This window comes from Uloborus diversus, chromosome 9 (genome assembly GCF_026930045.1).
Source record: "Uloborus diversus isolate 005 chromosome 9, Udiv.v.3.1, whole genome shotgun sequence".
Lineage (NCBI taxonomy): Eukaryota > Metazoa > Arthropoda > Arachnida > Araneae > Uloboridae > Uloborus > Uloborus diversus.
In genome coordinates this window covers 59,956,505-59,982,654 of record NC_072739.1, presented here as the reverse complement: position 1 = coordinate 59,982,654, position 26,150 = coordinate 59,956,505, and the positions used below count along the sequence as shown (strand labels likewise).

The window sequence follows — 26,150 nt, the reverse complement described above, 5'->3', positions numbered from 1 at the left end:
TGCTAATCAACAATGATTATGCATCTAGCCAGCTCAATATCAACACATCCCTGCAAGCAGTAGCTGCGCGCGTTCACCTTCACTCGCTGTTCACAGTTTGTTCTGTATATATCCCACCTTCCTATGACTTAAGAAGCGTGGAGTTGCAGACACTGGTTGATCAACTTCCTCCTCCATTTGTCATCTTGGGGGATTTCAATGGCCATAATCCTCTCTGGGGGAGTCCAGACTTCAACAGTAGAGGTTTAACAATAGAAAATTTTATTGAAGACAATGATCTCTGCATCCTTAATAACGGTGAAAATACTTATTTTCATCTTTCTACCCAATCTTACCATGCCATCGATCTCGTAATATGCTCACCTTCTTTTCTGCCACGTTGGGATTTTCAGGTGGAGGGTGGACTCTACTCCAGTGGCCACTTTCCAATCAGGATAACCTCTACTAGACGCTGCGGCCATCAGCAGCATCAGCAAGCTCGACTTCGCATTGATCGAGCTGATTGGGCAGCATTTACCCAGTTGGCAGAAATTAAATCAGAAGACGTGACTGATATTGATATCGATGTAGCGGTAAAGCGAGTAACCGACATCATCTTAAACGCAGCTAACGCTGCTATACCAAAAACCACTAAAGGCAGGATCAAGTATCCTAAGCCTTGGTGGAACCTTGATTGTCAGGAGGCTCATAAGAAACAAAAAAAGGCATGGAACACGTTTCGTCGTTATCCAACCACACAAAATCTCGTGGCACTTAAACGAGCTCGTGCTGAAGCTCGAAGGATTCGACGGAAGAGCCAGCGGGACTCGTGGCAGGCCTACGTCAGCACAATCACGACGTCCACCCCATCCAAGACTGTATGGGGTAAAATAAAAAAAATCGTTGGCAACTACAATACATCTTGTGCACCCATTCTGGAGAATAATGGTCGTATTTTATCCGATTACAAAGAGGTGGCTGACTGCATGGGGACTTATTTGACAGAAGTCTCCAGTGCAAATAACTATTGCTCAAAATTTTTAACCATCAAATCACGCAAAGAACAAAAAGTTCTAGATTTTAATTCCAACATTTTTAACCAATACAACACAAAATTCACCCTTCATGAACTAAATACTGCCTTAAAAAAATCAAAAAACACATCACCAGGTCCAGATCAAATTCAAAATAGCATGTTAAAAAATCTAAGCAGGTCTTCATTAGAAAATATTCTGCAGCTTTTTAACAGAATTTATTCTGAACATAGATTCCCAAAATCCTGGAGTGAAGCAATAGTTATCCCTATCCTTAAACCAAATAAACAATCTGATAAACCTGAGAGCTATAGACCTATAGCTCTCACTAGTTGCCTATGTAAAGTCATGGAACGGATGGTAAACGCCAGACTGATGCACATTCTGGAGTCACACCATCTCATATCCTCATATCAAAGTGGGTTTAGGCGTGGCAGATGCACAATAGACAATCTAATGCTTCTCGAAACATCAGTAAGAGAAGCATTTCTCAAACGAAAACATCTTGTCAGCGTATTTTTCGATATTGAAAAAGCATACGACCGTACCTGGAGGTATGGGATCCTCAAAACCCTTCATGAGTATGGGTTGCGAGGTAATTTACCCATCTTTCTCTCCAATTTTCTGAAACATCGTTCTTTTCGTGTACGCGTCAAGTCTGTTCTATCGGATACCTTCATTCAAGAAGAAGGAGTACCCCAGGGAAGTGTACTAAGCGTAACTCTATTCATTATAGCAATCAATAGCTTAATTGACCAATTGCCTCCCGCTGTAAAAGGTACCATATTTGTGGATGATTTTCAAATTTCTTTCTCATCAACAAACATGAGTATCATTGAAAGACAACTTCAAATTGCAATCAATAAAGTAACCCAATGGGCGGAAGAAAATGGCTTCACTTTCTCTGCTCAAAAAACATTCTGTATCCACTTCTGCTGTAAAAGAGGACTTCACCCTGATCCAAATCTTCTCCTCAATAATCAACCAATAGCTGTAAAAGATCAAGGAAAATTCCTTGGTCTCACATTTGATAATAAACTAAAATTTATACCGCATATACAAGATTTAAAAAAGAAATGTTCATTAAAATTAAATATCCTTAAAGTCTTAGCGAACACTTCTTGGGGTGCTGATACTGAGTCTCTGCTAAGAATATACAGGGCTTTGATACGCTCAAAACTTGATTACGGATGTCAAATTTATGGTTCCGCTGCTAAAACCTATCTGAAAAGTCTGGATCCAATACATAATCAGGCACTGCGCATCAGCACAGGAGCATTTCGAACTTCGCCTATCAACAGTCTTCATATCCTTGCACACGAAGAATCTCTAAACAATAGACGCCTCAAACTTTCTTGAAATTTTTACTTCAAAATAAAACCTTGCACTAATCACCCACTACATCTCCATATTTTTAACCCACGTAATGCTGCTTTATTTCTAAACCGGCCTTCGATGACCCCAACATTTGGGATCCGAATGCGTCGGGTACTCTCAGACCTGCAGCTACCAGATTTTAAAACCGTCAACACAATAAACCTAATTGAATCATGGTGCGAAGTCATACCTTCTATAATTAATGATTTATCAGAATTCCCAAAACAAACTACTGCAGACACAGTTTATCAACAAGTCTTTAATGAGATCAAAAGCAAGTATTCTGGTTACAAACACATTTTTACTGACGGATCAAAAGCAAACAATCACGTCGGCTTTTCAACAATAATTAATGATCAAGTTACGGCAGAAAAACTAAACACATCTTGCTCGGTATTTACTGCAGAAATAAAAGCAATATTTTCATCTCTAGAATCAATAGCCCAATCTGTTCATAGAAAGTGGGTGATATTCACTGACTCAAAGAGTTCAGTGGAAGCCATCACTCATTGCGATAATAATAGCCATCCTATAGTCATCCAGTCATATCTTTTATACAAAAACCTTATGCAAAATAATTTTCGTGTTCTTTTTTGTTGGATCCCTGGTCATGTGGGCATTGCAGGCAATGAAGCAGCCGATTCAGCTGCCAGAGCTGCAAGTATCCTGGTCGATAATAGTGTCCCTTTCGATGATATCAAAAACGCCATCGTTGTAAGCCTCAACACGTATTGGCAGGGGACGTGGAATTCAGAAATCGAAAATAAATTACATTCAATCCAGCCCTCCACTAGAGGTTTCGGATCATTAAATATCACCAGGAGAGAACAAGTCTTATTAGCTCGACTTCGCATTGGACATACGAGATTCACCCACAAATATCTCTTATGTCATGAACCAGTTCCAACATGCATTACATGTGATGTAAATCAGACAGTGTTGCACATTTTATGCAACTGCCCAAATTTTAATCTAATTCGTTATAAATATTTTAATAATTTTAACCCATCTCTGAAGGAGTTGCTGGGAGAGCCACCCCATCGAAATTTGTACTCCTTCCTCCAGGAGATTGGATTCTCCTTTTTAATTTAGTGTTTGTCTGGTCATTATGTGATTTCGTCCTTCCTTTGTTTCTCAAGATATTTTTTCGTCCATTTGGTCTTTATCTTTAAATTGTTTAAATGTTTTTATCGGCTGCACTTTTTTAATATTGACACTTGAAGTTCTATGCTTTCTCCTTCAAAATATGCTTCTATTTACTATATTCTTTAATAAAAAAATAAATAGCATATAATAAAATATCGTTTGGCGCAGTATAGCCCTCAAGGGCTCTTGCGCCATAAAAACCAACTCAACCAACTAAAAACCCGTCTGGCAGTCCCGAGTGGGACTACAGCTACGTTCATGTTTCAGTGTATAGGATGTTTCTATAATATTGTCTTTGGACTTATTTGCATTTGAAAATTTTTTTGCAGTTATAACATTGTTCTTCCGGAACGGCGAATGTCGAAGAATACGCTCGCTTAATGTTTCCTTTCTTTAGGATAGGAAGGTTTCTCTGACCGATGATTCTAACAACAGTAGGTTGTCAATGGTACATCCCCCCCCGTGTCCGTTTACCTTGTCGTGGTGGGGGGGCTTGCGGTGTGGTGAGTTCGGGGCGAGCTCTTGGGAGGAGTCGTGAACCCCCAGTTGCTCAAACAGAATATCGGCGGGAAGGGACTTTTGTTCCCTTCCTTCCCTCATCACACTTACCAAATGCGGACGAAAACCCCTAAGCCAAGGTGTGTCAACCGTGCCTATGGCTGCGTGGTACCGGGGGTAGTCGGTGCCTCAAACGGGAGGCTTCAGGGATAGCAGGCGAACCCTGTCGTACGCAGCCTTACCTCTGTGTAGGGGGGCTACACAGGGGCTAGACCCCACTTTTCCCCCTAGTTCCCAGGTTTATTTATGGATGTTAATATAAATAACCCTTCTCCCCCGTGCGGGGAGCGTCAGAACGTATTGTCGAGCACAGCTAAGTTTTTTCTTATTAAACGCAACGATCCAAACCTCAATTTAAGCAAAGTTTCCCCCTTTTTGATAAACAAAGCGCTCACTCATTTAATAGGAGAATATCAATCTGTTAAAAAACTACGCAGCGGTGAACTTCTAGTTGAAATTAAAGATACAAAACAAATTAAATCTATAATGGCAATCACACAAATTGGTTCATATCTTGTTACAACTTCAGAACATAAAACTCTTAATTTTTCACGGGGAATAATTTCCGAACCTGACCTTCTCTTTACACCCGAGGAGGAAATCTTGGAGGGAATGAAGGATCAAAACGTACATTCAGTCAGAAGGATCACCATCAAACGGAACGGCGAAATAATAAACACCAAACATGTCATTCTGACATTCAATACACCTGTCCTCCCGCAACGTGTTAAAGCCGGCTATCTCTCTTGCCCAGTTCGCCCCTATATTCCAAATCCGCTCCGGTGTTTCAAATGCCAGCGGTTTGGACATTCGAAGTTTGCGTGCCGTGGTACTGACACCTGTGCCAGGTGCGCAGAGCCCGGACACGACAGTAATACATGTAACAAGACCTACAAATGCGCAAACTGCAAAGGGGACCATCCTTCATACTCCAGATCATGCTCAAAATGGCTCACAGAAAAAGAAATTCAGATAATTAAAACAACACAAAAAATATCTTATCCAGATGCAAGAAAACTAGTTGAATCCCGCACACCAACAACAGGTGTTTCATATGCTTCAGCCGTTAAGAAGGTACTGAAGTCTGTATGCACACAAACAGATACCCAAACAGATGCTTCTACTAATGCCAAAACTTTAAACACAACCAAATCAAATAAACAAAATTATAGCCCCAAATCTTCTTTTAAGGAAACTAATCAAAATCAACAACAAATACAAAAAACAAATACTGTATCTGTTACTGTTAATGAAAAGAAACCACTCACACAAAATTTGAAAAAACTTAGTGAAAAAAAGAAAAATATTCAAACGCGCGCAAAAATCGGGGTAGCCTCTAAACAGAGACCCCCAAAACTTTATAATTTTAAAAAAGAGGACTTTTTACTCTCTAGTAAGAAAGTAAAATTAACCAAGTCCCAAATTGAAAAATTCCAACAACCTCCTCCCCAGGAGGAGGACGAGGATGTAGATTTTGAAGATCTTCCGCCATCCGACGATGAAGGGTGGACGGACCATCCTCCTTCATGAGCTGCTTTTTCTTCTTCTGGCCGTTTCTCCTTCCTTTTCTCTTCATGGCCCTGAGCATTCTTTCTTGGAATTGTCAGAGTTACTCGCATAATGTCACAGACATCAAAGATCTTGTCGAATATCACCAACCGGCCATATTCTGTCTGCAAGAAACTTTTCTGTCCCCTGCTGATAGACCGAGGTTGAAAGGTTTTGACATATACCGCAAGGACTGCTTGTCAGGAGACCGTCGTTGTGGAGGAGTGGCATTGCTGATCAACAATGATTATGCATCTAGCCAACTCAATATCAACACATCCCTGCAAGCAGTAGCTGCGCGCGTTCACCTTCACTCGCTGTTCACAGTTTGTTCTGTGTATATCCCACCTTCTTATGACTTAAGAAGCGTGGAGTTGCAGACACTGGTTGATCAACTTCCTCCCCCATTTGTCATCTTGGGGGATTTCAATGGCCATAATCCTCTCTGGGGGAGTCCAGACTCCAACAGTAGAGGTTTAACAATAGAAAATTTTATTGAAGACAATGATCTTTGCATCCTTAATAACGGTGAAAACACTTATTTTCATCTTTCTACCCAATCTTACCATGCCATCGATCTCGTAATATGCTCACCTTCTTTTCTGCCACGTTGGGATTTTCAGGTGGAGGGTGGTCTCTACTCCAGTGGCCACTTTCCGATCAGGATAACCTCTACTGGACGCTGCGGCCATCAGCAGCATCAGCAAGCTCGACTTCGCATTGATCGAGCTGATTGGGCAGCATTTACCCAGTTGGCAGAAATTAAATCAGAAGACGTAACTGATATTGATATCGATGTAGCGGTAAAGCGAGTAACCGACATTATCCTAAACGCAGCTAACGCTGCCATACCAAAAACCACTAAAGGCAGGATCAAGTTTCCTAAGCCTTGGTGGAACCTCTATTGTCAGGAGGCTCATAAGAAGCAAAAAAAGGCATGGAATACGTTTCGTCGTTATCCAACCACACAAAATCTCGTGGCACTTAAACGAGCTCGTGCTGAAGCTCGAAGGATTCGACGGAAGAGCCAGCGGGACTCGTGGCAGACCTATGTCAGCACAATCACGACGTCCACCCCATCAAAGACCGTATGGGGTAAAATAAAAAAAATCGTTGGCAACTACAATATATCTTGTGCACCCATTCTGGAGAATAACGGTCGTATTTTATCCGATCACAAAGAGGTGGCTGACTGCATGGGGACTTATTTGGCAGAAGTCTCCAGTGCAAATAACTACTGCTCAAAATTTTTAACCATCAAATCACGCAAAGAACAAAAAGTTCTAGATTTTAATTCAAACATTTTTAATCAATACAACACAAAATTCACCCTTCAAGAACTGAATGCTGCCTTACAAAAATCAAAAAACACATCACCAGGTCCAGACGAAATTCACAATAGTATGTTAAAACATCTAAGCAGGTCCTCTTTAGAACATATTCTGCATCTTTTCAATAGAATTTATTCGGAACACAGATTCCCAAAATCCTGGTGTCAAGCAACAGTAATTCCTATCCTTAAGCCCAATAAGCCATCTGAAAAACCTGAGAGCTATAGACCTATAGCTCTCACTAGCTGCCTATGTAAAATAATGGAACGGATGGTCAACTCCAGGCTGATATACATTTTGGAGTCGCATCATCTGCTATCTCCATATCAAAGTGGATTCAGGCGTGGTAGATGCACAATAGACAACCTATTGCTTCTCGAAACATCAATAAGAGAAGCATTTCTCAAACGAAAACATCTCGTGAGCGTATTTTTTGACATTGAAAAGGCATATGACCGTACCTGGAGGTATGGGATCCTCAAAACCCTGCACGAGTATGGGTTGCGAGGTAACCTACCAATCTTTCTTTCTAATTTTCTAAGAGATCGAACTTTTCGCGTACGTGTCAAGTCTGTTTTATCGGATACCTTCATCCAAGAAGAAGGAGTTCCCCAGGGAAGTGTGCTAAGCGTAACTCTTTTCATAATCGCAATCAATAGCTTAATTGATCAACTGCCTCCTTCTGTAAAAGGTACCATGTTCGTTGATGATTTTCAAATTTCTTTTTCTTCATCGAGCATGAGTATCATTGAAAGACAACTTCAAATAGCCATCAATAAAGTATCACAATGGGCGGAAGAAAATGGCTTCTCCTTCTCTGCTCAAAAAACCTTTTGCATTCATTTCTGCCGTAAAAGAGGTCTCCATCCTGATCCAAACCTTAATCTTAATAATCAACCAATAGTTGTAAAGGATCAGGGAAAGTTCCTGGGTCTCATATTTGATAAAAAACTTAAATTTGTACCGCACATACAAGAACTGAGGAAAAAATGTTTATTGAAACTAAATATCCTGAAAGTCTTAGCAAACACATCTTGGGGTGCTGATAAAGAGTCTCTGTTGAGAATTTACAGGGCTCTTATACGCTCAAAACTTGATTATGGATGTCAAATTTATGGCTCTGCAGCGAAGAGCTATCTGAAAGCCTTGGATCCAATACATAATCAGGCACTGCGCATTTGCACAGGAGCCTTCCGAACCTCACCTATCAACAGTCTTCATATTCTAGCACATGAACAGTCTCTTAACAATAGACGTCTCAAACTTTCTTTAAATTATTACTTCAAAACAAAACCTTACACTAATCACCCACTACACCTTCATATTTTTAATCCATCAAATGTTCTGTTATTTCTACACCGTCCTTCGATGATCCCAACATTTGGGATCCGAATGCGTCGGATGCTGTCAGACCTGCAGCTATTAGATTTCAATACCTTCAACACATTAAAACCAATTGAACCATGGTGTGAAGTAAATACATCTACTATCAATGACCTCGCTAAATTCCCTAAGGAGACTACACCAAATACAGCTTACCAGCAAATATTTTATGACACAAAATGCAAATATTCGGAATATAAAGATATTTTTACCGATGGATCAAAAGCAAACGATCACGTCGGCTTTTCTACAATAGTTGATGGTCACGTTATGGCAGAAAAATTAAACCGTTCTTGCTCTGTATTTACTTCAGAAATAAAAGCCATATTTATATCTCTTCAGTCAATAGCCCAATCCAACTACAAAAAGTGGGTGATATACACTGACTCAAAGAGTTCAGTGGAAGCAATCACTCACTGCAATAATAATAGCCACCCTATAGCCATTCAGTCCTATCATTTGTTAAAAAATCTTATCCAAAACAATTTTAAAGTCCTCTTTTGTTGGATCCCTGGTCATGTAGGCATTGTAGGCAATGAGGCAGCCGATTCGGCTGCCAGAACTGCAAGTATTCTGGTTGACGACCGTGTTCCTTACGCTGACATCAAAAACGCCATTTCTGAATCTCTTAATACGCATTGGCAGCGGTCTTGGCATTCAGAAACCCAAAACAAACTGCGTTCAATTCAGCCCTCAACTAAAGGCTTTACATCATTGCCTCTCACCAGGAGAGAACAAGTTTTATTAGATCGACTTCGCATTGGTCATACTAGGTTCACACATAAATACCTTTTATGCCGTGAACCAGCTCCAATGTGCATAACTTGTAATGTCATTCAGACAGTGTTACATATTTTAAGTAACTGCCCAAATTTTAATCAAATACGTTTCAAATATTTTAATGATTTTAACCCTACTTTGAAGGAGTTGCTCGGGGACCAACCCCATTGCAATTTACACCCCTTCCTCCGGGAGATTGGTTTCTCTCTTTTAATTTAGTGTTTGTGTCGTCATTATGTGATTTCGTCCTTTTTATATTTTTCAAGATATTGTTTTATCCATTTTTTCGTAATATGTTTTTAGCATTTATATGTTTTTAAGGTGTTCCTTTTTTAATACTACATCTTGAAGGTTTATGCTTTTACTTCAAAAAATACTTTGTTTTACTTTTTTGATTCATTCTTAAAGAAAAACTAAATAAAATATAACAAAAAATCGTTTGGCGCAGTATAGCCCTTAAGGGCTCTTGCGCCATAAAAAAAATCAACTAACCAACCAACCAATGGTACATCTGCCGAGTTTGAATCCTTTTTTTGGTTAGCAGACAGATCAACAACTCCTGAATGTTCAACAGTTTGACATTGGACACTCGCTTTATCAATTTATAGAAACATTTGGTAAGAGTTAGGGGTCTACCGCTTGCAGCATATAAACTATTTTTGCTTGTGTTCAGAATTTTCATAAATGTTGTTCAGATTATATTCTATTGGGAAAAGGTACAGTAAGTAAAGGTTAGTCTGTAACTCTACTATTTCAGTTTCTATGAGCGCATGTCGTGATTGACGTGTTGCCTACACCTACTCTAGTTAAAATGTATATGTTTCATAAGCTCCAACTTTCTAAACTCTCAAGTGTGTTCGATTTTTGCGCTATTAATTCTGAAATGGCCTTACCTCAATTTCGTATATTATTTGAATGTTAGAGGAATAGTCTTCATAAGGAAATCCAGGGCTTGATATATATTCTCTGGGATTTTCAATGCTTAAAACAATCTTATAATCTGGCAAAACTGCTGTATCTAAATGAAGAGGAATATAAAATTTTAAGTTTCAAGTCAAGCTCAATTCAAAGAAAATTAGTTTCAAGCAAGTATATATATATATATAAGGGTGAATATGCGGTATTTCAATTCCAACAGCGTATAGACAATTTTTAGGTAGAACTAATGTTATTATCATCACCGTATGCTTAATTAATAAAGAATATTGTCTTTTATTTGGGCCAGACAGTCAATTCTCTAACTATTTCAATTTAACATTGATAGCTGAAAATAGTTATGGGTTATTTTCTCAATTCTTTAACTTTTGCGTCCTAATCTTTTATTTAAATATTTATTTTCATTATTTAATGACGTATTTTATTTGAACTAGCGGTACCTGCACGGCTTTGCCCGTAGTAGAATGTTAGAAGGTCATTTGAGGCAGTGAGAAGCAAAGGAATTTAAGTGGCAAAATGAAAAATTGGAGATAACCTGTACACATGGTAGGTGAACCTCAACTCTGTCTTGAGGCTAGAGATGGTTCTAGTAGCCCTGGTAGTTGCTGCTGTACAGCATGATTTAGAAAAAAAATTCAATGAAAGCCTACCTAGGATGTTGTCTTTAAACGCGTGTTACTCAAAACTTGAAAACATCCACTTACATCCCTTTGCTTCTCACTGCCTCATTTGGTTAGCCTGTATATTTACAAATAATGGATGATGAATTTCTCGCCAATTTGCTAACCCACGTTATGGTTATTTGCTCGGAAAAATGTTCTTATTAGTGGAATAGAAAACGAACAAAATCGAATTTTCGAAAAGTTGATTCGAGATGCACGGTCTAGGCGCTATGCGCGGCAGAGGCATCCAGACATCCCGACAGATATCTGGACAGAGATCCATTCAGCTTTATTATTAGTAAAGATACTCACAATGTGTATCACCCATATTTTGTATTTAAATTTTATTTTTTAAAAATACAATGTAGGTGAAATGTCATTTATGTACCCTGTCCTCAACACACTTTCGTCAACTTTCGAGTAAATTAACTGTATTATGCAAGTGTAGTTGTAAAAAACCTATGTATAATGATATAGTATAATTGTCTACTTGAATGTGCCATATCAATATTTATACATTTTGTTAGCCACATCATTTTGCATGTGTCTCCAGGTTTTATGCAAATACTAGCCCAAGTAGAGAAAAGAGTAATAAAGTTTTATAGGTGGCACGAATTGGCTATAAAATAACTTTTAGTGTACAAAAAAGTTCTCTGCAGAAAAGTGAAATTTAAATGAAGTAAAACCTCATCTAAGATCTGGAGCCTTCTTTTATCTTAAAAAAAAAATTCCACGTGTAACTTTTTCAATGTCGTCTCTATCCCCCTAATTATCTCTCAAGAAATTGAAAGTACAGGGTGCGGTTGATAAGTAATAAGACTGGCCGCCTGGCGGTGCCCCAGTCGCTCGCAGGGAATTCTCCACCGGCTGACATGATGGTAGGGTATCTGAGCTAACAATTGAACCGATCCGCAGACGCGTCGAAGCTCTGGCGCAGTGAGGGTTGAGCTTCGTGTAAACGTTGCTTGCGTGCTCGTGACACTTGTGAAAATGCCGAAGATGGATCGATCTTCATTGAGGACTAAAAAATTGACTAGGACCAGCCTAGCTGGAACATCATGGTCGATGATAGTGTTCCTTTTGATGACATTAAAAACGCAATTTCTGAATGTCTTAACATACATTGGCAGCAGACGTGGAATCTTGAAACACTAAATAAATTGCATTCGATCCAACCGTCGGCTAAAGGTTTCAGATCATTACAACTTACCAGGAGAAAACAAGTTTTATTAACTCGCCTTCGCATTGGTCATACCAGGTTCACTCATAAATACCTCTTATGCCGTGAACCAGCTCCAACTTGTATAAAATGTAATGTCAACCAGACAGTGTTGCATATTTTATGCAACTGCCCAAATTTTAATCATATACGTTTTAAATATTTTAATGATTTTAATCCATCTTTGAAAGACTTGCTGGGGGACCCACCCCATCGCAATTTGTACTTCTTCTTTCAGGAGATTGGATTCTCTTTTTTAATTTAGTGTTCGTCTCGTCATTATGTGATTCCGTCCTTTCCTTGTTTTTCAAGCCATTGTTTCATCCATTTTTCCATATGTGTTTTTAACGTTTATATGTTTTTAAGACTTCTTTTTTAATACTAGTACTTGAACGTTTATGCTTTTTACTTCAAAATATGCTTACTTTTACCTTTTTACTTATTCTTAAATGAAAAATGAATAGTAAATAATAAAAACTCGTTTGGCGCAGTATAGTCCTCAAGCGCTCTTGCGCCATAAAAGTTCAATAAACCAACCAACCAACCAGCCTAGCTGGGCCAAGTAATTAGTCAACGAGCAAGATAAAACAAATTTAAAAATTCATTACTATACATATTTTTTTAAATGCAAAAATAAAGCCACTAGTAAAAATAATGGAAGTTTGAGACTGATCTCATCAGCAATGGAAGTCTCAAATACTACCAGAACAACACTGCACCATTAGGACACCCCCCTAAAATGTACCAATAGACTAGAAAATGTGATTTGGAAAGTTTCAAGTCATTTCGATGATATTAACACGTGCCGCAAAGAGGCTGAAGTTACGAAAAATGGCAATTTTTAGCAAAAAAACGTAGTTTTTCATCTGTAAAACCAAAACTATTCATTCTAGAAACTCCGTTCTGGTCTCATTTCATAGGGAATTTTATTCTCTTTAAGTCTTATTTCATCTAAATTCTTGTAAAAATTGATTGAACGTTATTCAGGATTTTTCAAGTCAGGTCGTAGCCAGTAGCGTAGCTACACTTTTTGCCACCCTTGGCGGTTCCTCAATTTGCCGCTCATGTTTGCTAGGAAATAGTTGACACAATTAAGAGTCAGAAGTATTTTAATAAACAAGAAAATAAACCTTTTTTTTTCCTTGCAGAAGAAAAAAAAAAGGAATTCAGAGCTCCACCGAAAAATTCCAAAGTTAAGTCAAAATACGGAATTTTAAGCGATTCGTAGTAACGCTTATAGCTCTCACCAGGTTTTTTTTTTTTTTTTTTTTTCAAAATTAAAATAAGTTTATGCATTCTTTGATGACGTTAGGGGGTTAGGACTTCTCTAGCAAATTTTCCGAAACTGAAGTGTTAAAAAAGGAATTTTAGGCTATCTTTAGATACGTGAAGATATTGGGGAAAGTTCGGGGGCGCTGTCCGGAAAGCTTTTCAACGAAGCTGGAAAACACGTAAATGTAGGCTGTATCTAGTGGTGTAAGGGCCTCCCCTAACTCCAACAAAGATTGGATTTTCATCCCGAAATATTTTCAAACTTGAAATCAATTTTATTCTATTTTTGCTGACGCTAAAGAGAATAGGGAACGTTCAGGAGCTCTCTGGAAATTTTTCGATGCCGAAGTTTCAAAAATGCAATTGTATGCTACCTTTGACGGCATAAGTTTCCAAATGTTTCCAAAAACGTTTTGAAGTCAGATGGTTTTTCGGTCTTTCCTAGAAACATTTTGAAAATGACGTTCAAAAAACGCGACTTCAGCCGTTGTTTGATGGACAACGTTATGAGAGAGAGAGAGAGCTTGGAGGTGTGTTTCCCACTCGAAATCTTTTTCGAAACGGTTGCTCATTTAGAGCCCTTCACCACTGAGAAAAAAAGGATTTTCAGTCTTCCCTCAGAAACTTCTAAAAACGAAATTTGGAGCCAACTGTGATTACGTATGGTGATTTAGTGCACATCTAGGGTTCCTACCTTAGAATGTTTTTGAAGTTTAAGTTTCAAAAACCCAACTTTAAGCTATTTTTGGCGACATCGGATGAGATGGAGATTTCAAAGTTCGAAGTTGATGTCCTAAATACACACTTTAGACTAACTTTAATCATTATACAGGGAAAGTTCAGAGCTTGACCGTCCTCAGGAATTTTATGATATTGAAGTTATAAAAACTGAATAATCAATATTAGGCTAAAAGATGGGATGTGAAAGGATGAGGTGGGCGTGATCCCTTGGAAATGTTTCGATACTGAAGGCCTAAAACTGCACTTTTGGGCTGTTTGTTGACGTTAAGGGATAGGAAGATTCAGTTGCTCTTTCCGAAAAATGTGACATTTATTGAGGGTTTAACTACGCAATTTTAAGCTGTCTCCGGTGGGTCAAGTTCTTCGGTCTCAAAACATTTTAAAGTCATTTTTACCTCACTTTAGACAGCGAAATAGGGTGGAGGAGGGGTTGAAAATGTAGCTTCCCAAAACGCTGTTTAAGGCTATGTTTGACCAAATTAATGGAGGAAGGGATGGTAGGTGGCTCTTCTCCGGAAACTTATCAAAATCAAAGTCCTAAAAATGTATTTTAAGCTTTGTGACACTAGGAAGCAGCGTCAAGGTCGGGGAAATGTTCCTAATTTAAAGTTTTAGAAACGCAAGTTTAGGGTCCGTGCTTGAGCTACTCACCTAATGTTGACAAACCCAGAAGTTGACACCCAGGGTACGAGCAAGACTCACACCCTCCCCTTCTCCTCTAGATCCGGTACTGCTATATTACCCAATTTGGATGATTCTCTTTTTCACTAATAGAGGTCGAAATGTGAAAGACTTTGCCTAGAGATCATTTTACTAATTAATTTCCTTTAAATAAATGGCAAAATGTGAAACTCATTGTATAAAGGAATTAGTTGATATAATACAGTAGTACAAGCAATTATTATTCAAGTTATGAATATTTTTTTATATAAAAGGAACATAAAATCCATTCTGTCTAAGTGAAAATTTTGTAGTCAATGACCAATCAAAGCAATTGTTGAAAAAGATAATGCTATCCTGAAAATGAGCAAGAAATCGCCGACCATTTGAGACCTCTCTCCTTTTACTACTCCTGTTGTCACTTTCCTTAAAAAAAGTGTTTTTTTTTTTTTAAATTCTTATTCTTTTTAAATACGGTGGTTTCCAAGGAACTTACTGAAAATCAAGTGGTAGCTTCATTATATAACGAAAGGTTATGAAATTTATTGTTTCCTCCGTAATAGTTAACCTTAACAGCAAAAAGAAAAAAAAAAACATGGTCCCTTGACTTTACACTATCACCTCCCTCGGTCTGTAGCTTCAGACGAAGGAAGAGAAAAAACAAACTATAGTGCGGAGATGTTCACAAGAAAAACATGTTTTGTATTAGAGTAATTTTATTATCACAGTTGTATTAAAACTTACAATTCAAACACTTTTTTTTTCTTTTTTGCCTCCAGTAATAGATCAAAAGCATGATTTCCTTATTGGGAAAACGGGAAATTTTTTGGCATCAAAAGTGTGAAATTGCCGCCCCCAGAAAAGTGCCGCCCGGGGCGGACCGCCCCCCCCCTAGCTACGCCACTGGTCGTAGCTAATATCCTTAAAATCGCGTAAAAAGAACGAATCATTATAATATAAATTGTATTGCTTCTTTTAGTTAATTGTTGTTACCCCCCTTACAATGTTTAGCTATCAGAGCAAAAACAGCAATATTATCAGAAATATATGCAGTGCCTGTTACAACGAATACCGATACAACGAAATATCTGTTTCAACGAAAGAAATTTTCAGCTTTGATTTGATTTCAGTTACGTTGCTTGAATTTCATTGTTACTAAAACCTCGTAACAACGAAAAATTTTTTTGGTAATTTGAAGTTCGTTGTAACAGAATTTCACTGTAATATAGTTATGTCTCTAAAACTCAAAGCTAAAACAAACAACTGCATGTAAAACTTATGAAATTAGCTGTAGAGGCAATAAATACGGAACGTTGCTTTCCTCCTCGGTAGTCAGCGCAAACCCTAGTTAAAAATCCCAGTCTTGTAAGAGTTTTCGACTCCCCCCCCCCCAGAGAAGGGAAAAACTACGATTCCCAGGAAAGTGGCCCGTGTTCTTAGACGAGGACTTGTTAGGGCTTTCGTTAAAATGACATTCCCTTTATGGCTCCTTTCTGCAGTACAAACCTGCGTTTTGTGAGTGCAGTTGGTACAGAAAAAGTTTTTCTATTTAGCATGTCACTACCACATCTTAGAAGTTGGTTTGAAAGCAGTTTTGATTTGCAAAATAGGTACGTTCACTAGTCCTCAAGATGAATGGTATAGATAAGAGGCAATTCAAAGCAAGTATAGAAGATTAAAAACAAAATAAGCAATCCAGATGAAATTTCAAGCTTTCTTTTGAAAAATGAAAACAGTAGCGGCTTAGGGATGCCTATAAAAAGTTGATTCCACTTTGCTTAACTTATTTATGGAGTCTTTCTCCAAACAATGTTACTTTTCGAGTATCTGGCGCTATTCATCACACAAGATGGATGGCAAAGGCCATATGAGGCAGTGAGAAGCAAAGGGATGCAAGTGGACTAATTTAAGTTTCGAGTAAAACGCTTTTAAAGATCAGATCCTAGGTAGGCTTTTATTGAATTTTTTTTTCTAAATATGATGTACAGCAGCACCTACCAGGGCTAATAGTACAATCTCTTGCCCCAAGACAGAGGAGAAGTTCACCTACCATATGTACTGGTTATCTCCAAATTTTTAATTTTGCCACTTGCATCCCTTTACTTCTCACTACCTCACGTAGTGAGAAGCAAAGGGATGTAAGTGAACTTTTTCAAGTTTCTCATAAAATGCCTTTAAAGTGCAGATCCTAGGTAGGCTTTCGTTGAACTTTTTTTCTAACTCATGCTATATAACAGCTCCTACCAGAGCTACTAGTACCATCTCTTGCCCCTAAGCAGAGGAGACGTTCCCCTATTGTTTGTAATGATTATCTCAAAAATTTTAATTTTGTCAATTACATTCCTTTGCTTCTCACTGCCTCATATACTCTTTAAAAATATATCTTCTCAGGGATCAGCTTTCCTTAATTGATTTAAAGATAAAAGGTGTTGAAGATATTTGATTGTTTATCAATAATATTTATGGAAAAGTATGGTTTATTGTCTGCGATCCAGCTTTGGGTTCCAACCAAGGTATACAGTTAGCAAAATCTTTCATTCAATACAAGAGTATTTATGAAGATGATGTAGGCACATAACTACATAAAATAATTAATCATTTGTGGTCCCTGAACTCAGAAAAGGTTGCATTTCCCTTTTTTGATGACTTTAGGGAGAAAAAAAAAGATCAAAACAAAGAAGGCTGCAAAATTAAAATCCGGAGTAGGAGATAATTGAAGATGATTGGGATACAAAAGCACAGCTCAATCTGAAAGAAGCTTAGTTTACTGGACCAAAGAAGTAGATTTTTTTATTTCTCCTCAAACTTTTTAAGAGATACCAAGTTTTTAAATGCTGATCTTGATGAATAGTGTGTGAATACCAATATTATATTAAAACTAAAAATATAGTAAACAGTTTAAGGGTTGTCAATGGCACAGCTGAAACAGGTGTAAAACTAATTTCTGACTAACGACAGTTTCTATTACAAGTTATATCCGAATGCAGGTACATTTTTCTACATTCATCAAAATCTGTCATATCGAAGCCATTACCACTTCAACTTCTCAATGAAAAGTAATAACATAATGACGTATAATTTAACAGTGTAAGCAATAAAATGCGTTAGATTTTTTCTTTTCTTTTTTGTAATTTTTTAACTATGCTTTCTCTTCTGAACTACTTAGTTATTTTATTTTAAATCAACAATTTGTTGCATTTAATTTTTAAAGAACCTCCAAATAAAGCCTTTTTAATGGATAAATTAAAATAAAAAAAGAGCAAATAAATGTAATTGAGTATTGTAATGCTTTTAGATCTTTGCATGAAAATTCTTTATTGATGGTATCTTCCATGACCTGACCTGAAAAATGCCCAGTACCATTCTGTAAAGTTTGTTTAAAAAATGGATAAGATAACTCATCACGAGAATAAAATTTCCTAAAAAATGAAACCAAAACGAAGTTTCTAGGATGAAAATTTTTTGATTTAAAGAAGAAAAACGACGATTTTTTGCTAAAAATCAGTTTTTCGTAACTTTAGTCTCTTTGCGGCTTGTGTTAATATTATCGGATTGAGCTGAAATTTTGCAAATCATGTTTTCTAGTCCATTGGCACATTTTAGGGGGGAGGGGGGGGGGGGGGTGCCGCGGAAGAAATTTGAAAATCGATTTTTTGTGACCACCCTACTGCACCATTAAGTGGATAGTTAGGGCAAAAGCACTATCAAGTTTAGCTTTTATGGGTTGATTAGTAATATTGACAGTCATGTGGCTTCACAATCATCAGGTATAACACTTTTAATGCAGAACATCTACAAAATATGAATTACGAGGACCATTGTTTTTAGTGTACGTAAATGCCTTTTTTTTTCTTTCATGGAAAACAAGAACACAAAATAAATTCATTTGTGTGATAAATGTGATTTTTTAAGCTAATAAAAAGTAGGACACTACAGTACATTTCATGGTTTATTGCCTCTGAATGTAAAGGTAAAATCAATAAAGTCTAAAATTGTCTCTTGTAAAGTTTTTTTTTTTTTTTTTTTGAACTCGCCTTTTCTAACGAAGAAACGGAAGTTTCATCCATTCTTACCATTTAGTACTTGGAGATTAGTTGGGCTCCATGGTAAATTTCCTTTGGTATCCTGCAAAAGAAAGAAAGATAAGAAAGCGAAAATCTGACATATCTGGGGGGAGTTTACTGAACTTATAACGTAAAGAAATTTTGAATTACTCAGAATTGTTTCTCGTGTAGGTGGCAACTTATTATTATTTCAACTTTTTTCCACTTGCAATATAATAGTAGGCACGTTCTTGTGATCACCGTCTCCGTTACACTTCACGCCTATGCTGAGCACTAAGTTAAAACAACCTTTAAAACTTTTTTGATGCAAATCTACCCGTCAATAATCGACGAAAGTTATCAGATCACTGCAGCTTACCAGGAGAGAACAAGTTTCATTATCCCGACTTCGCATTGGTCATACCAGGTTCACCCATAAATAACTCTTATGCCACGAACCAGCGCCAACGTGCATTACATGTAATGTGAATGAGACGGTGTTACACATTTTTAGTAACTGATCAAACTTTAATCAAATACGTTTTAAATATTTTATTGATTTTAATTCATCTTTGAAGGAGTTGCTAAGGGACCCACCCCATTGCAATTAGAACTTCTTCCTCCTTTTTAATTTAGTGTTTCGTCAAAATGTAATTTTGTCTCATTCTTGGTATTCAATGTTTATTGTCCACATATTGTTTCAACCATTCTTTCTGCATTTCATACTTTATTTAAATATCTTTGATGTTTACATGTTTTTACAACTCTTTTTTTAAACTTCTGAAGTTTCATGCCTTTTATCTTAAAATGTGTTTACTTTTGCCATGTCCTGACTTTATATTTACATAAATAATGTAAAATGAAGAATCGTAGGCGCAGTATAGTCCTTAAGGGCTGTTGCGCCATTAAAACTAAATAAACCAATAGCACCACGTGTCCAGTTTGTTACTTTAAAGAAATACGTTTCATCTCGCCTACTAATAGTATTCTGAGCCAGTCAGTGTTTGCAGCTTGCATTCGTCTGTCCCTTCCCTCCCCCTCTAGCCGACCGAAGCTGTGTATTATCCTCCATTATTTTTTATTTTATACCAATCACCTGCCTATTTTTGTTCTCTAGCATTGAAAAAGAAAGAAAAAGAATGTACTTAAATTTCCGTAACTTCGAATTTTGAACTTCCAGAAATAAAGGTTTTACTACTGAAGAATTCTTGAAAAGCAGGGAAAAAAAGCATTAGAAATTAATTGAGACGGCTGGGAGATTAAAAAAATTCGAGATATGCAGCTTTTTGAGTCGGTACGACTGTACTAAATTATTTTTCTGTTAAGGGGAGTCAGTACCCTCTATACCGTCAATGTTAATTTGCACAGGTTCATGTACCTTTTTCTGAAAATCTGTTTAAGATACATTTATGAAATTTTTTCTGTACCTCAAGTAGACTGTTTTCTCTATACTGAAGTAACATTTTACAGAAAGGAAGCTTAGTTTTTTAAAAAAAAATTCTAATGCGTAAGTCACTGTATTTTTTTCAAAAAACGCCATTTTGTAGCACGAAATCAGCTCTATGAAAAAATATTTTTGGAATTTGAGAAAGATTTTACTTTACTATATGCAATTATATGTATGGAATAGGTGGTAAAAATTTCAAAGCCTAAGACAATTTAGTTTCTGAGAGAAAGGAACATTTAGTTTCAAAAATACCATTTCGAGATATTGCAATTTAAAGGGGAAAATCATACCTTATCAACATGCGTTTAATTTTTTTCAAAGCTTATTTTAACTTACTTCTAATATGAGCACCATCAAGAAATTTGTATCATTAAAAAAGTATTGAAATGGAGTATTAAAACATATAAAAATCAAGAAATCAAATTTTTGAAAGTATTTAGGGGACTGACTCCCCTTAACTCTTTTGACTTGTTATTCAAAATGTAACACTTCGTTTTTGTGCTTTATTCTGGCCATTTATTTTCCAACTTCTAGAAGTAGTCTGTCCTTTATTACTTCAACATTCTCTCTTGTTTGTCACCTCTTTCGAATTTCAACAACCGTTTGGCGCAGTATAATTTACTGAGGCTCTTGCGCCAGAAAACCCAATCAAATCAACCAACCAGGAACGACCTGAAGTTTAAGTATAATGGAAAGGACTCATCAATTATATGCGGTTATTTCTGAGTAGATCAGCAATATTTAGACAAAAACTTTCCCAGGTAGCATCAACTCATCGGATTTTGCTCGGCCGATCATCGAGTCCTCCTAAACTCATCGCGTAATGCACGCTGATATCGTTGCGATCAGAATCCGAGAACGGTTTTCGATGAGCTGTGTTTTATCGGAAAACTATATCCTTACGATCAAATTTTCCGATGAAAATTTGCCGAGCTGCATTTCATCGGAAAAAGAGATCGTAACGATCAAATTTTCCGATGAAAATTTGCCGAGCTACATTTCATCGGAAAAAGAGATCGTAACGATCAAATTTTCCGATAAAAATTTTCCGAACGAAATTTCATCGAAAAACGAAATCGTAACGATCAAATTTTCCGATGAAAATTTGCTGAGCTACATTTCATCGGAAAAAGAGATCTTAACGATCAAATTTTCTGATGAAAATTTGCCGAACTACATTTTATCGGAAAAAGAGATCGTAGCGATCAAATTTTCCGATGAAAATTTGCCAAGTTACATTTCATCTTAAAAAAAGTAGGTCGTTTAAATTTTCCGATAAAAATTTTCCCAATCTAAAATTTGTGGAAATCTCCCAACTGTTAAAATAGGATATAGGTTTTATTATTCGAATATCCGACTATTGATCAAACGTAAGGCTATACGGATCAACATTCAGGGTTGAGAATCGGAGGAAAAATGACTGAGACTTTGACTCCGAATCCGACTCCTGGATTTTGGAAGGGTTTACTCGATTTGCAGCAAAATCAATTCAACTTTATATCAACCCCGATTACCTCACTGGAATTGAGAACAAAATGAGACTCCGACTCTTGAATGATTTCTCTCTATCTCCAAAACAATTCCACTCCGTTCAATTTGACTCCCAAAATTACCGACTCCGACTTGGTTTGCGGGCAAAATAATCGACTCCGACTCTTCACTAGCTGGCGCCACAAGTATATTCACTGAATAAAATTCTCACTTTCCGTTCAGAAATCTGGCATGGCCTTGCCCCGCAATAGATGGCGCTACAAATGATTTTCCATTTAATACATTATTTTTCTCCTTAGAAAGAGCATTACTTGTCTAGCGGTTAGCATATGAATCTCGTATACTAGCGGTCGAGGGTTCGATTCCCGGCTAAAGCGACTTAGATTGAGCTCATGAATCACTTTCGTCGAAAGTTGTTAAATTACAAATTAAATAAACAAGTTATTAAAAAATATTAAATAAGTGTCCTAAATGATGTCATCCGAAAATACCCCTCCTGAAAGTTTTCAAGATGGCGGACCCCCTTTCCCACTGTTATTTTTTTTTTCCTGCTGCTTGTCCCTATATCGCAGTTGTTACTACTTCTCATCGTATTTTCATCCAACATTCATCGCCTCGGAACAGCACTGCTCGTATATTGCTCCAAATCTCATCGGTATAGGGAGCAAAATTCATCGGATTCCGATGATCGGATTCTACTATTGCCGATGAGACATATTGGAGCAATTTCCGATGAAAACTCATCGGAATACGATTATCGTCCGATCATCTGCCGATTAAAGTTTGATCGGATTTTGATGAACGGCCGATGATCGGCCGATGAGTTGATGCTAGTCGGGTTAACTCCAATCGTAACTAAGGATAGAGTTATTCATTTACTAAAATTCTATTTCGAAAATTACCTCAATTGGAAACGATACTCCAAAAGCAAACGAAATGATAGTTTCGAAAACGAACTGAAGTTTTTTTTTTAGAGTCAACTGAGAACCTTTTCGACTTTGCGGCCTGTAAATGCATTTTATATGAGTCTTCTTCGTATTTAAAACCAAAAAGATTCCCGTTATTGAGAAGTGATTTTTGTTTTGGATCAAAGAAATGACAGAACAATGGTGATAAGCCGTGTTGATAAAAAAAAAAAAAAAAACAGCTAGATAAATGAAACAACAGAGAAAAAATTGAAGTTTCAATAAGGAATGAAAAAAAAGTAGTGTTCTATTGAAAAAAAAGTCTCTCTCAGCAATCTTTAATGACAATCCGGTGCTTTAATCTTCCCCAGATCAGATAACAAAGGCATCCCCGACAAACCCCCTCGACAGAGACACCACCGACTTCAACGTCGGATCGAAATACACTGCTTTTGCCAACAGTTGCTAAGATATCTGTCATAGATACGGTTTATCAACGCGATCTGCGGCTGCTGTTGCTTCTGCTGATTGGCTGATGTCGCATTGGTTTCTGCCGAAGATTTAACTCTGGCTGTCTGTTGATATAAACAAGCTCGACAAAGCTGTTTCTAAAGCCAGGACAGAAGCATCAAAATATAGTGGAAGGGTGGCGTGATTCAACATTTAGAGGAGTATTAGGAGAGACCGTTACAATGGTGTGTGTGTGTACGCTTCATGCCAATGAGTTACCCTTTCGTCATTCATTCTTGACATTAGATGGTTACACTTTGGATCCTAGAGAATATTCCGCACCTATTGGAAAACAAATAACCGGTTGCAAAAGTAAAACCACGGTGTCTTATTGTGTGGTGGCTGGTAATTTTCCGGATTTGCCGAAAAATGTGGTCGATGAACTAAATACGGATCAAAAATATCTTTATGAGGTATGTCAAGCTGTATTAATTGGTTCCTGTACTCCTGAGCTGGCAAACCATCAACCTGGAAAAATTTCGCTCTCGAGATGAGTTACGTCTGCTAATCGCATACTCAGACTTTACGTAAGTACTCTTATTCCTTCTGAAAATTTGGAATTGCATGTCATCTACGTGGTTTTTCTGCACCCAGAAAACCTGCTTGTCAGTATTTTTTTTTTGTTGTTTTTGATGATAGGGACCACATTTGGGAGCTGGCATTCCAAAGAATAAAAGAAGCTAGAGACGCTGAAAGTAGCAATAGCGCAGGATATTCAAACCACCAAAAACTAACATCTCTGCTAGAGATTACACCGAAATAATTGTCTGGCACTAGTGTCAGGTTACAGCATCGCCGGGACTTCGACATAGTTCTAAAGAGGACCTTCAAATCATGACAAAAGATAAGAGCTTTGAAATCGCTGACTTTCCTTGTCACACACAATCTGTGGAAGAATGTGTTAAACTAATAACACAGGCCTGGTTTTAATAAAGCCATTTCTAGAAGTAGTTACGATTTGGACTAATGTTAAACTAATAACACATGTCCAAAGTGTAACTCCTAGAGATGACTTTATTAGAATCAGGTTGCAATTTTGGGCACAAAAATTAAGTTTAAATTCTCAGTTTTTGTCACTGCTTATAAGCTGTAGTTATTAGTTTGTTTATTTTGTGTTCTCGGCCTTTGCTTCAATAATTTCAGTAATAGAATCTTTTTTAAATTTGATTTTTGTATTAAGCCTACGATTTAGGTCTGCCAAAACGTAAAATTTACAAAACTTCAAAGAGTTGTAGAGCCTTCGAGATGACACGCAATTTTATATATTTTTTGAAATCTTTTTTATAGTCTAAAAAATTCCGCAAATTTTTATACCTCTGGCGATAATGTTTCTGGATTTTTTTTTCTTACACTGACCGGACACCCTATTGTAAAAAGTACTTTTCGAAAAGTACTTAGCTACTAAAAAATATAACTAACATGCGATACCAACAAATACGCATTTTACAAATATGCAGATACATTACTTTTACAATTAACGACACATTTAATTCTTTGTTGATGCATTCAATAGCTGTTTCGCGTGTTATAGCAAGCTACGTAATAGGAATTGGTTTGCTTTTAAAATTTCATTAACTAGTGGTTTAAAGTTTTGTTTGAATAAAGTTACCTAAATGCGTTCAGAGAGTTGCAGAACTCTCGGAAGGTTTTCTTACATATAAAAAGGGGAATATGGCGATTTTTAATATTTGACTTTTATCAACATTATTTTATGTTTGTAATATATACTAAAATACTTACAATTCCTTTTACGTTCACGAAGAAATGAGGCAAAGACCACCAAAAAATAAAAGAAAACCACATGTTGGAAAGATGCTTCATAGAGCCACATTAAGCGTCCGAGCAGGAAGAAATAAACTGTTATGCGGAAATCTCGGAGATTTTATTCGCTACAACTAAAACATCTGTACTAAAGTAACAAATTGTTAAGCACACATCTGCTAGATAGAAAAGAAATAAACAATCTTTTTTCGTCGATATAATTCGTCTGTGTATGATTCACTAGATAAATTTCTTTGAAAACGCGTTGTCTATGGTTACCAATTCTTCTTTGGAGAAATTGACATGTAGTAAAAGAGGTCGAGACTTGTGGAAAGTTTTTGGTTATGTTTTTATATTACGTGGGAAAAAACATAAAAAATATAAATAATTCATGTTCTAGAGGAGTGACGTAGCTGAAAGTTACTCCAAAATATTTCACAGCTGTCGACCAATGTGCACTTTTGGATTCAGATAGTACATGGGTAGTAGTCCAAGAGCTAGTGGTTACCCTCCGAGTAATGGTCTTCCTGTAAAGCTAGAATTTATTAGGGTGATGAGTCATAGCACGCCAAGGCCAAAAACCATGGCCTAGCAGGCCTCTGTCCTGCACGTCATCAGCCCTTTTATTACTTAAAATGCTAAATATATCAGATAAGCTTCAAAATTTAATATCATTCAGTTTATTTATTAATAATTATGGGGAAAAAAATGACAGACGATTATAGTTAGCAAAATTACCTACCAGGTGAATCGAGATGTGCACAGCTTGGGAGGTAAAATAAACTTCTTTCTGTAAAGTTCAAATTTAAGTATGTGTTTGAGTAAGCCATTTAGAAGAAATGTGTGGAATGACAGGCGGTTCTGAACAGTATAAGACCTTGAAAGGCGAGGGGGAAGATGCTAAGGGCGTGCGAGTAAGAGGTGTAACGTAAATGCATATAGTGTGAGTGACATTAAAAATTTATTAAAAATTATACATGCGATATATTTTATCAATTGTTGCGTAATGTACATTATTTTTTACATTAATTATCATCATCATCCGACACTTCTTCACCACTCTTCTTTCATCATCATCCGACTCTTCGGTATCGTTTTCCTCCTCTGAAAAGAAAAAAAATATTTTAATAAATTAATAATGTCATTAAGAATTGAATATCGCGCTCAATTACATAGGACTGTATATTGAATCTTATTAAATCAAATAACTGCATGTTACCTGAAATGTATTTTTCAGTTTCAGTCGACTGTGCTTATGCAGTATCAGCGTAAGTAGGCTGTTGCAAAAGTATGTCGTATGTAGAAGAACGAACCGTATCCCCCTCAAACCAATTGAAATCGTATTGGTCATCGATTAAGTTCCAACC

General features: G+C 36.9%; 1 protein-coding gene across 1 annotated transcript in view; it reads right to left on the bottom strand.

Moving 5' to 3' along the window:
- The window catches only part of LOC129230073 (transmembrane protease serine 9-like), a gene marked incomplete in the record, with an annotated part of 109,558 nt that extends 84,688 nt beyond the window's left edge, over positions 1–24,870 (bottom strand). The window contains 3 exon segments of the mRNA XM_054864461.1: positions 10,030–10,154; positions 18,700–18,751; positions 24,763–24,870. Coding sequence (XP_054720436.1) covers positions 10,030–10,154; positions 18,700–18,751; positions 24,763–24,843 — 258 coding nt within the window.
- Between the last annotated feature and the right edge of the window lie 1,280 nt (positions 24,871–26,150).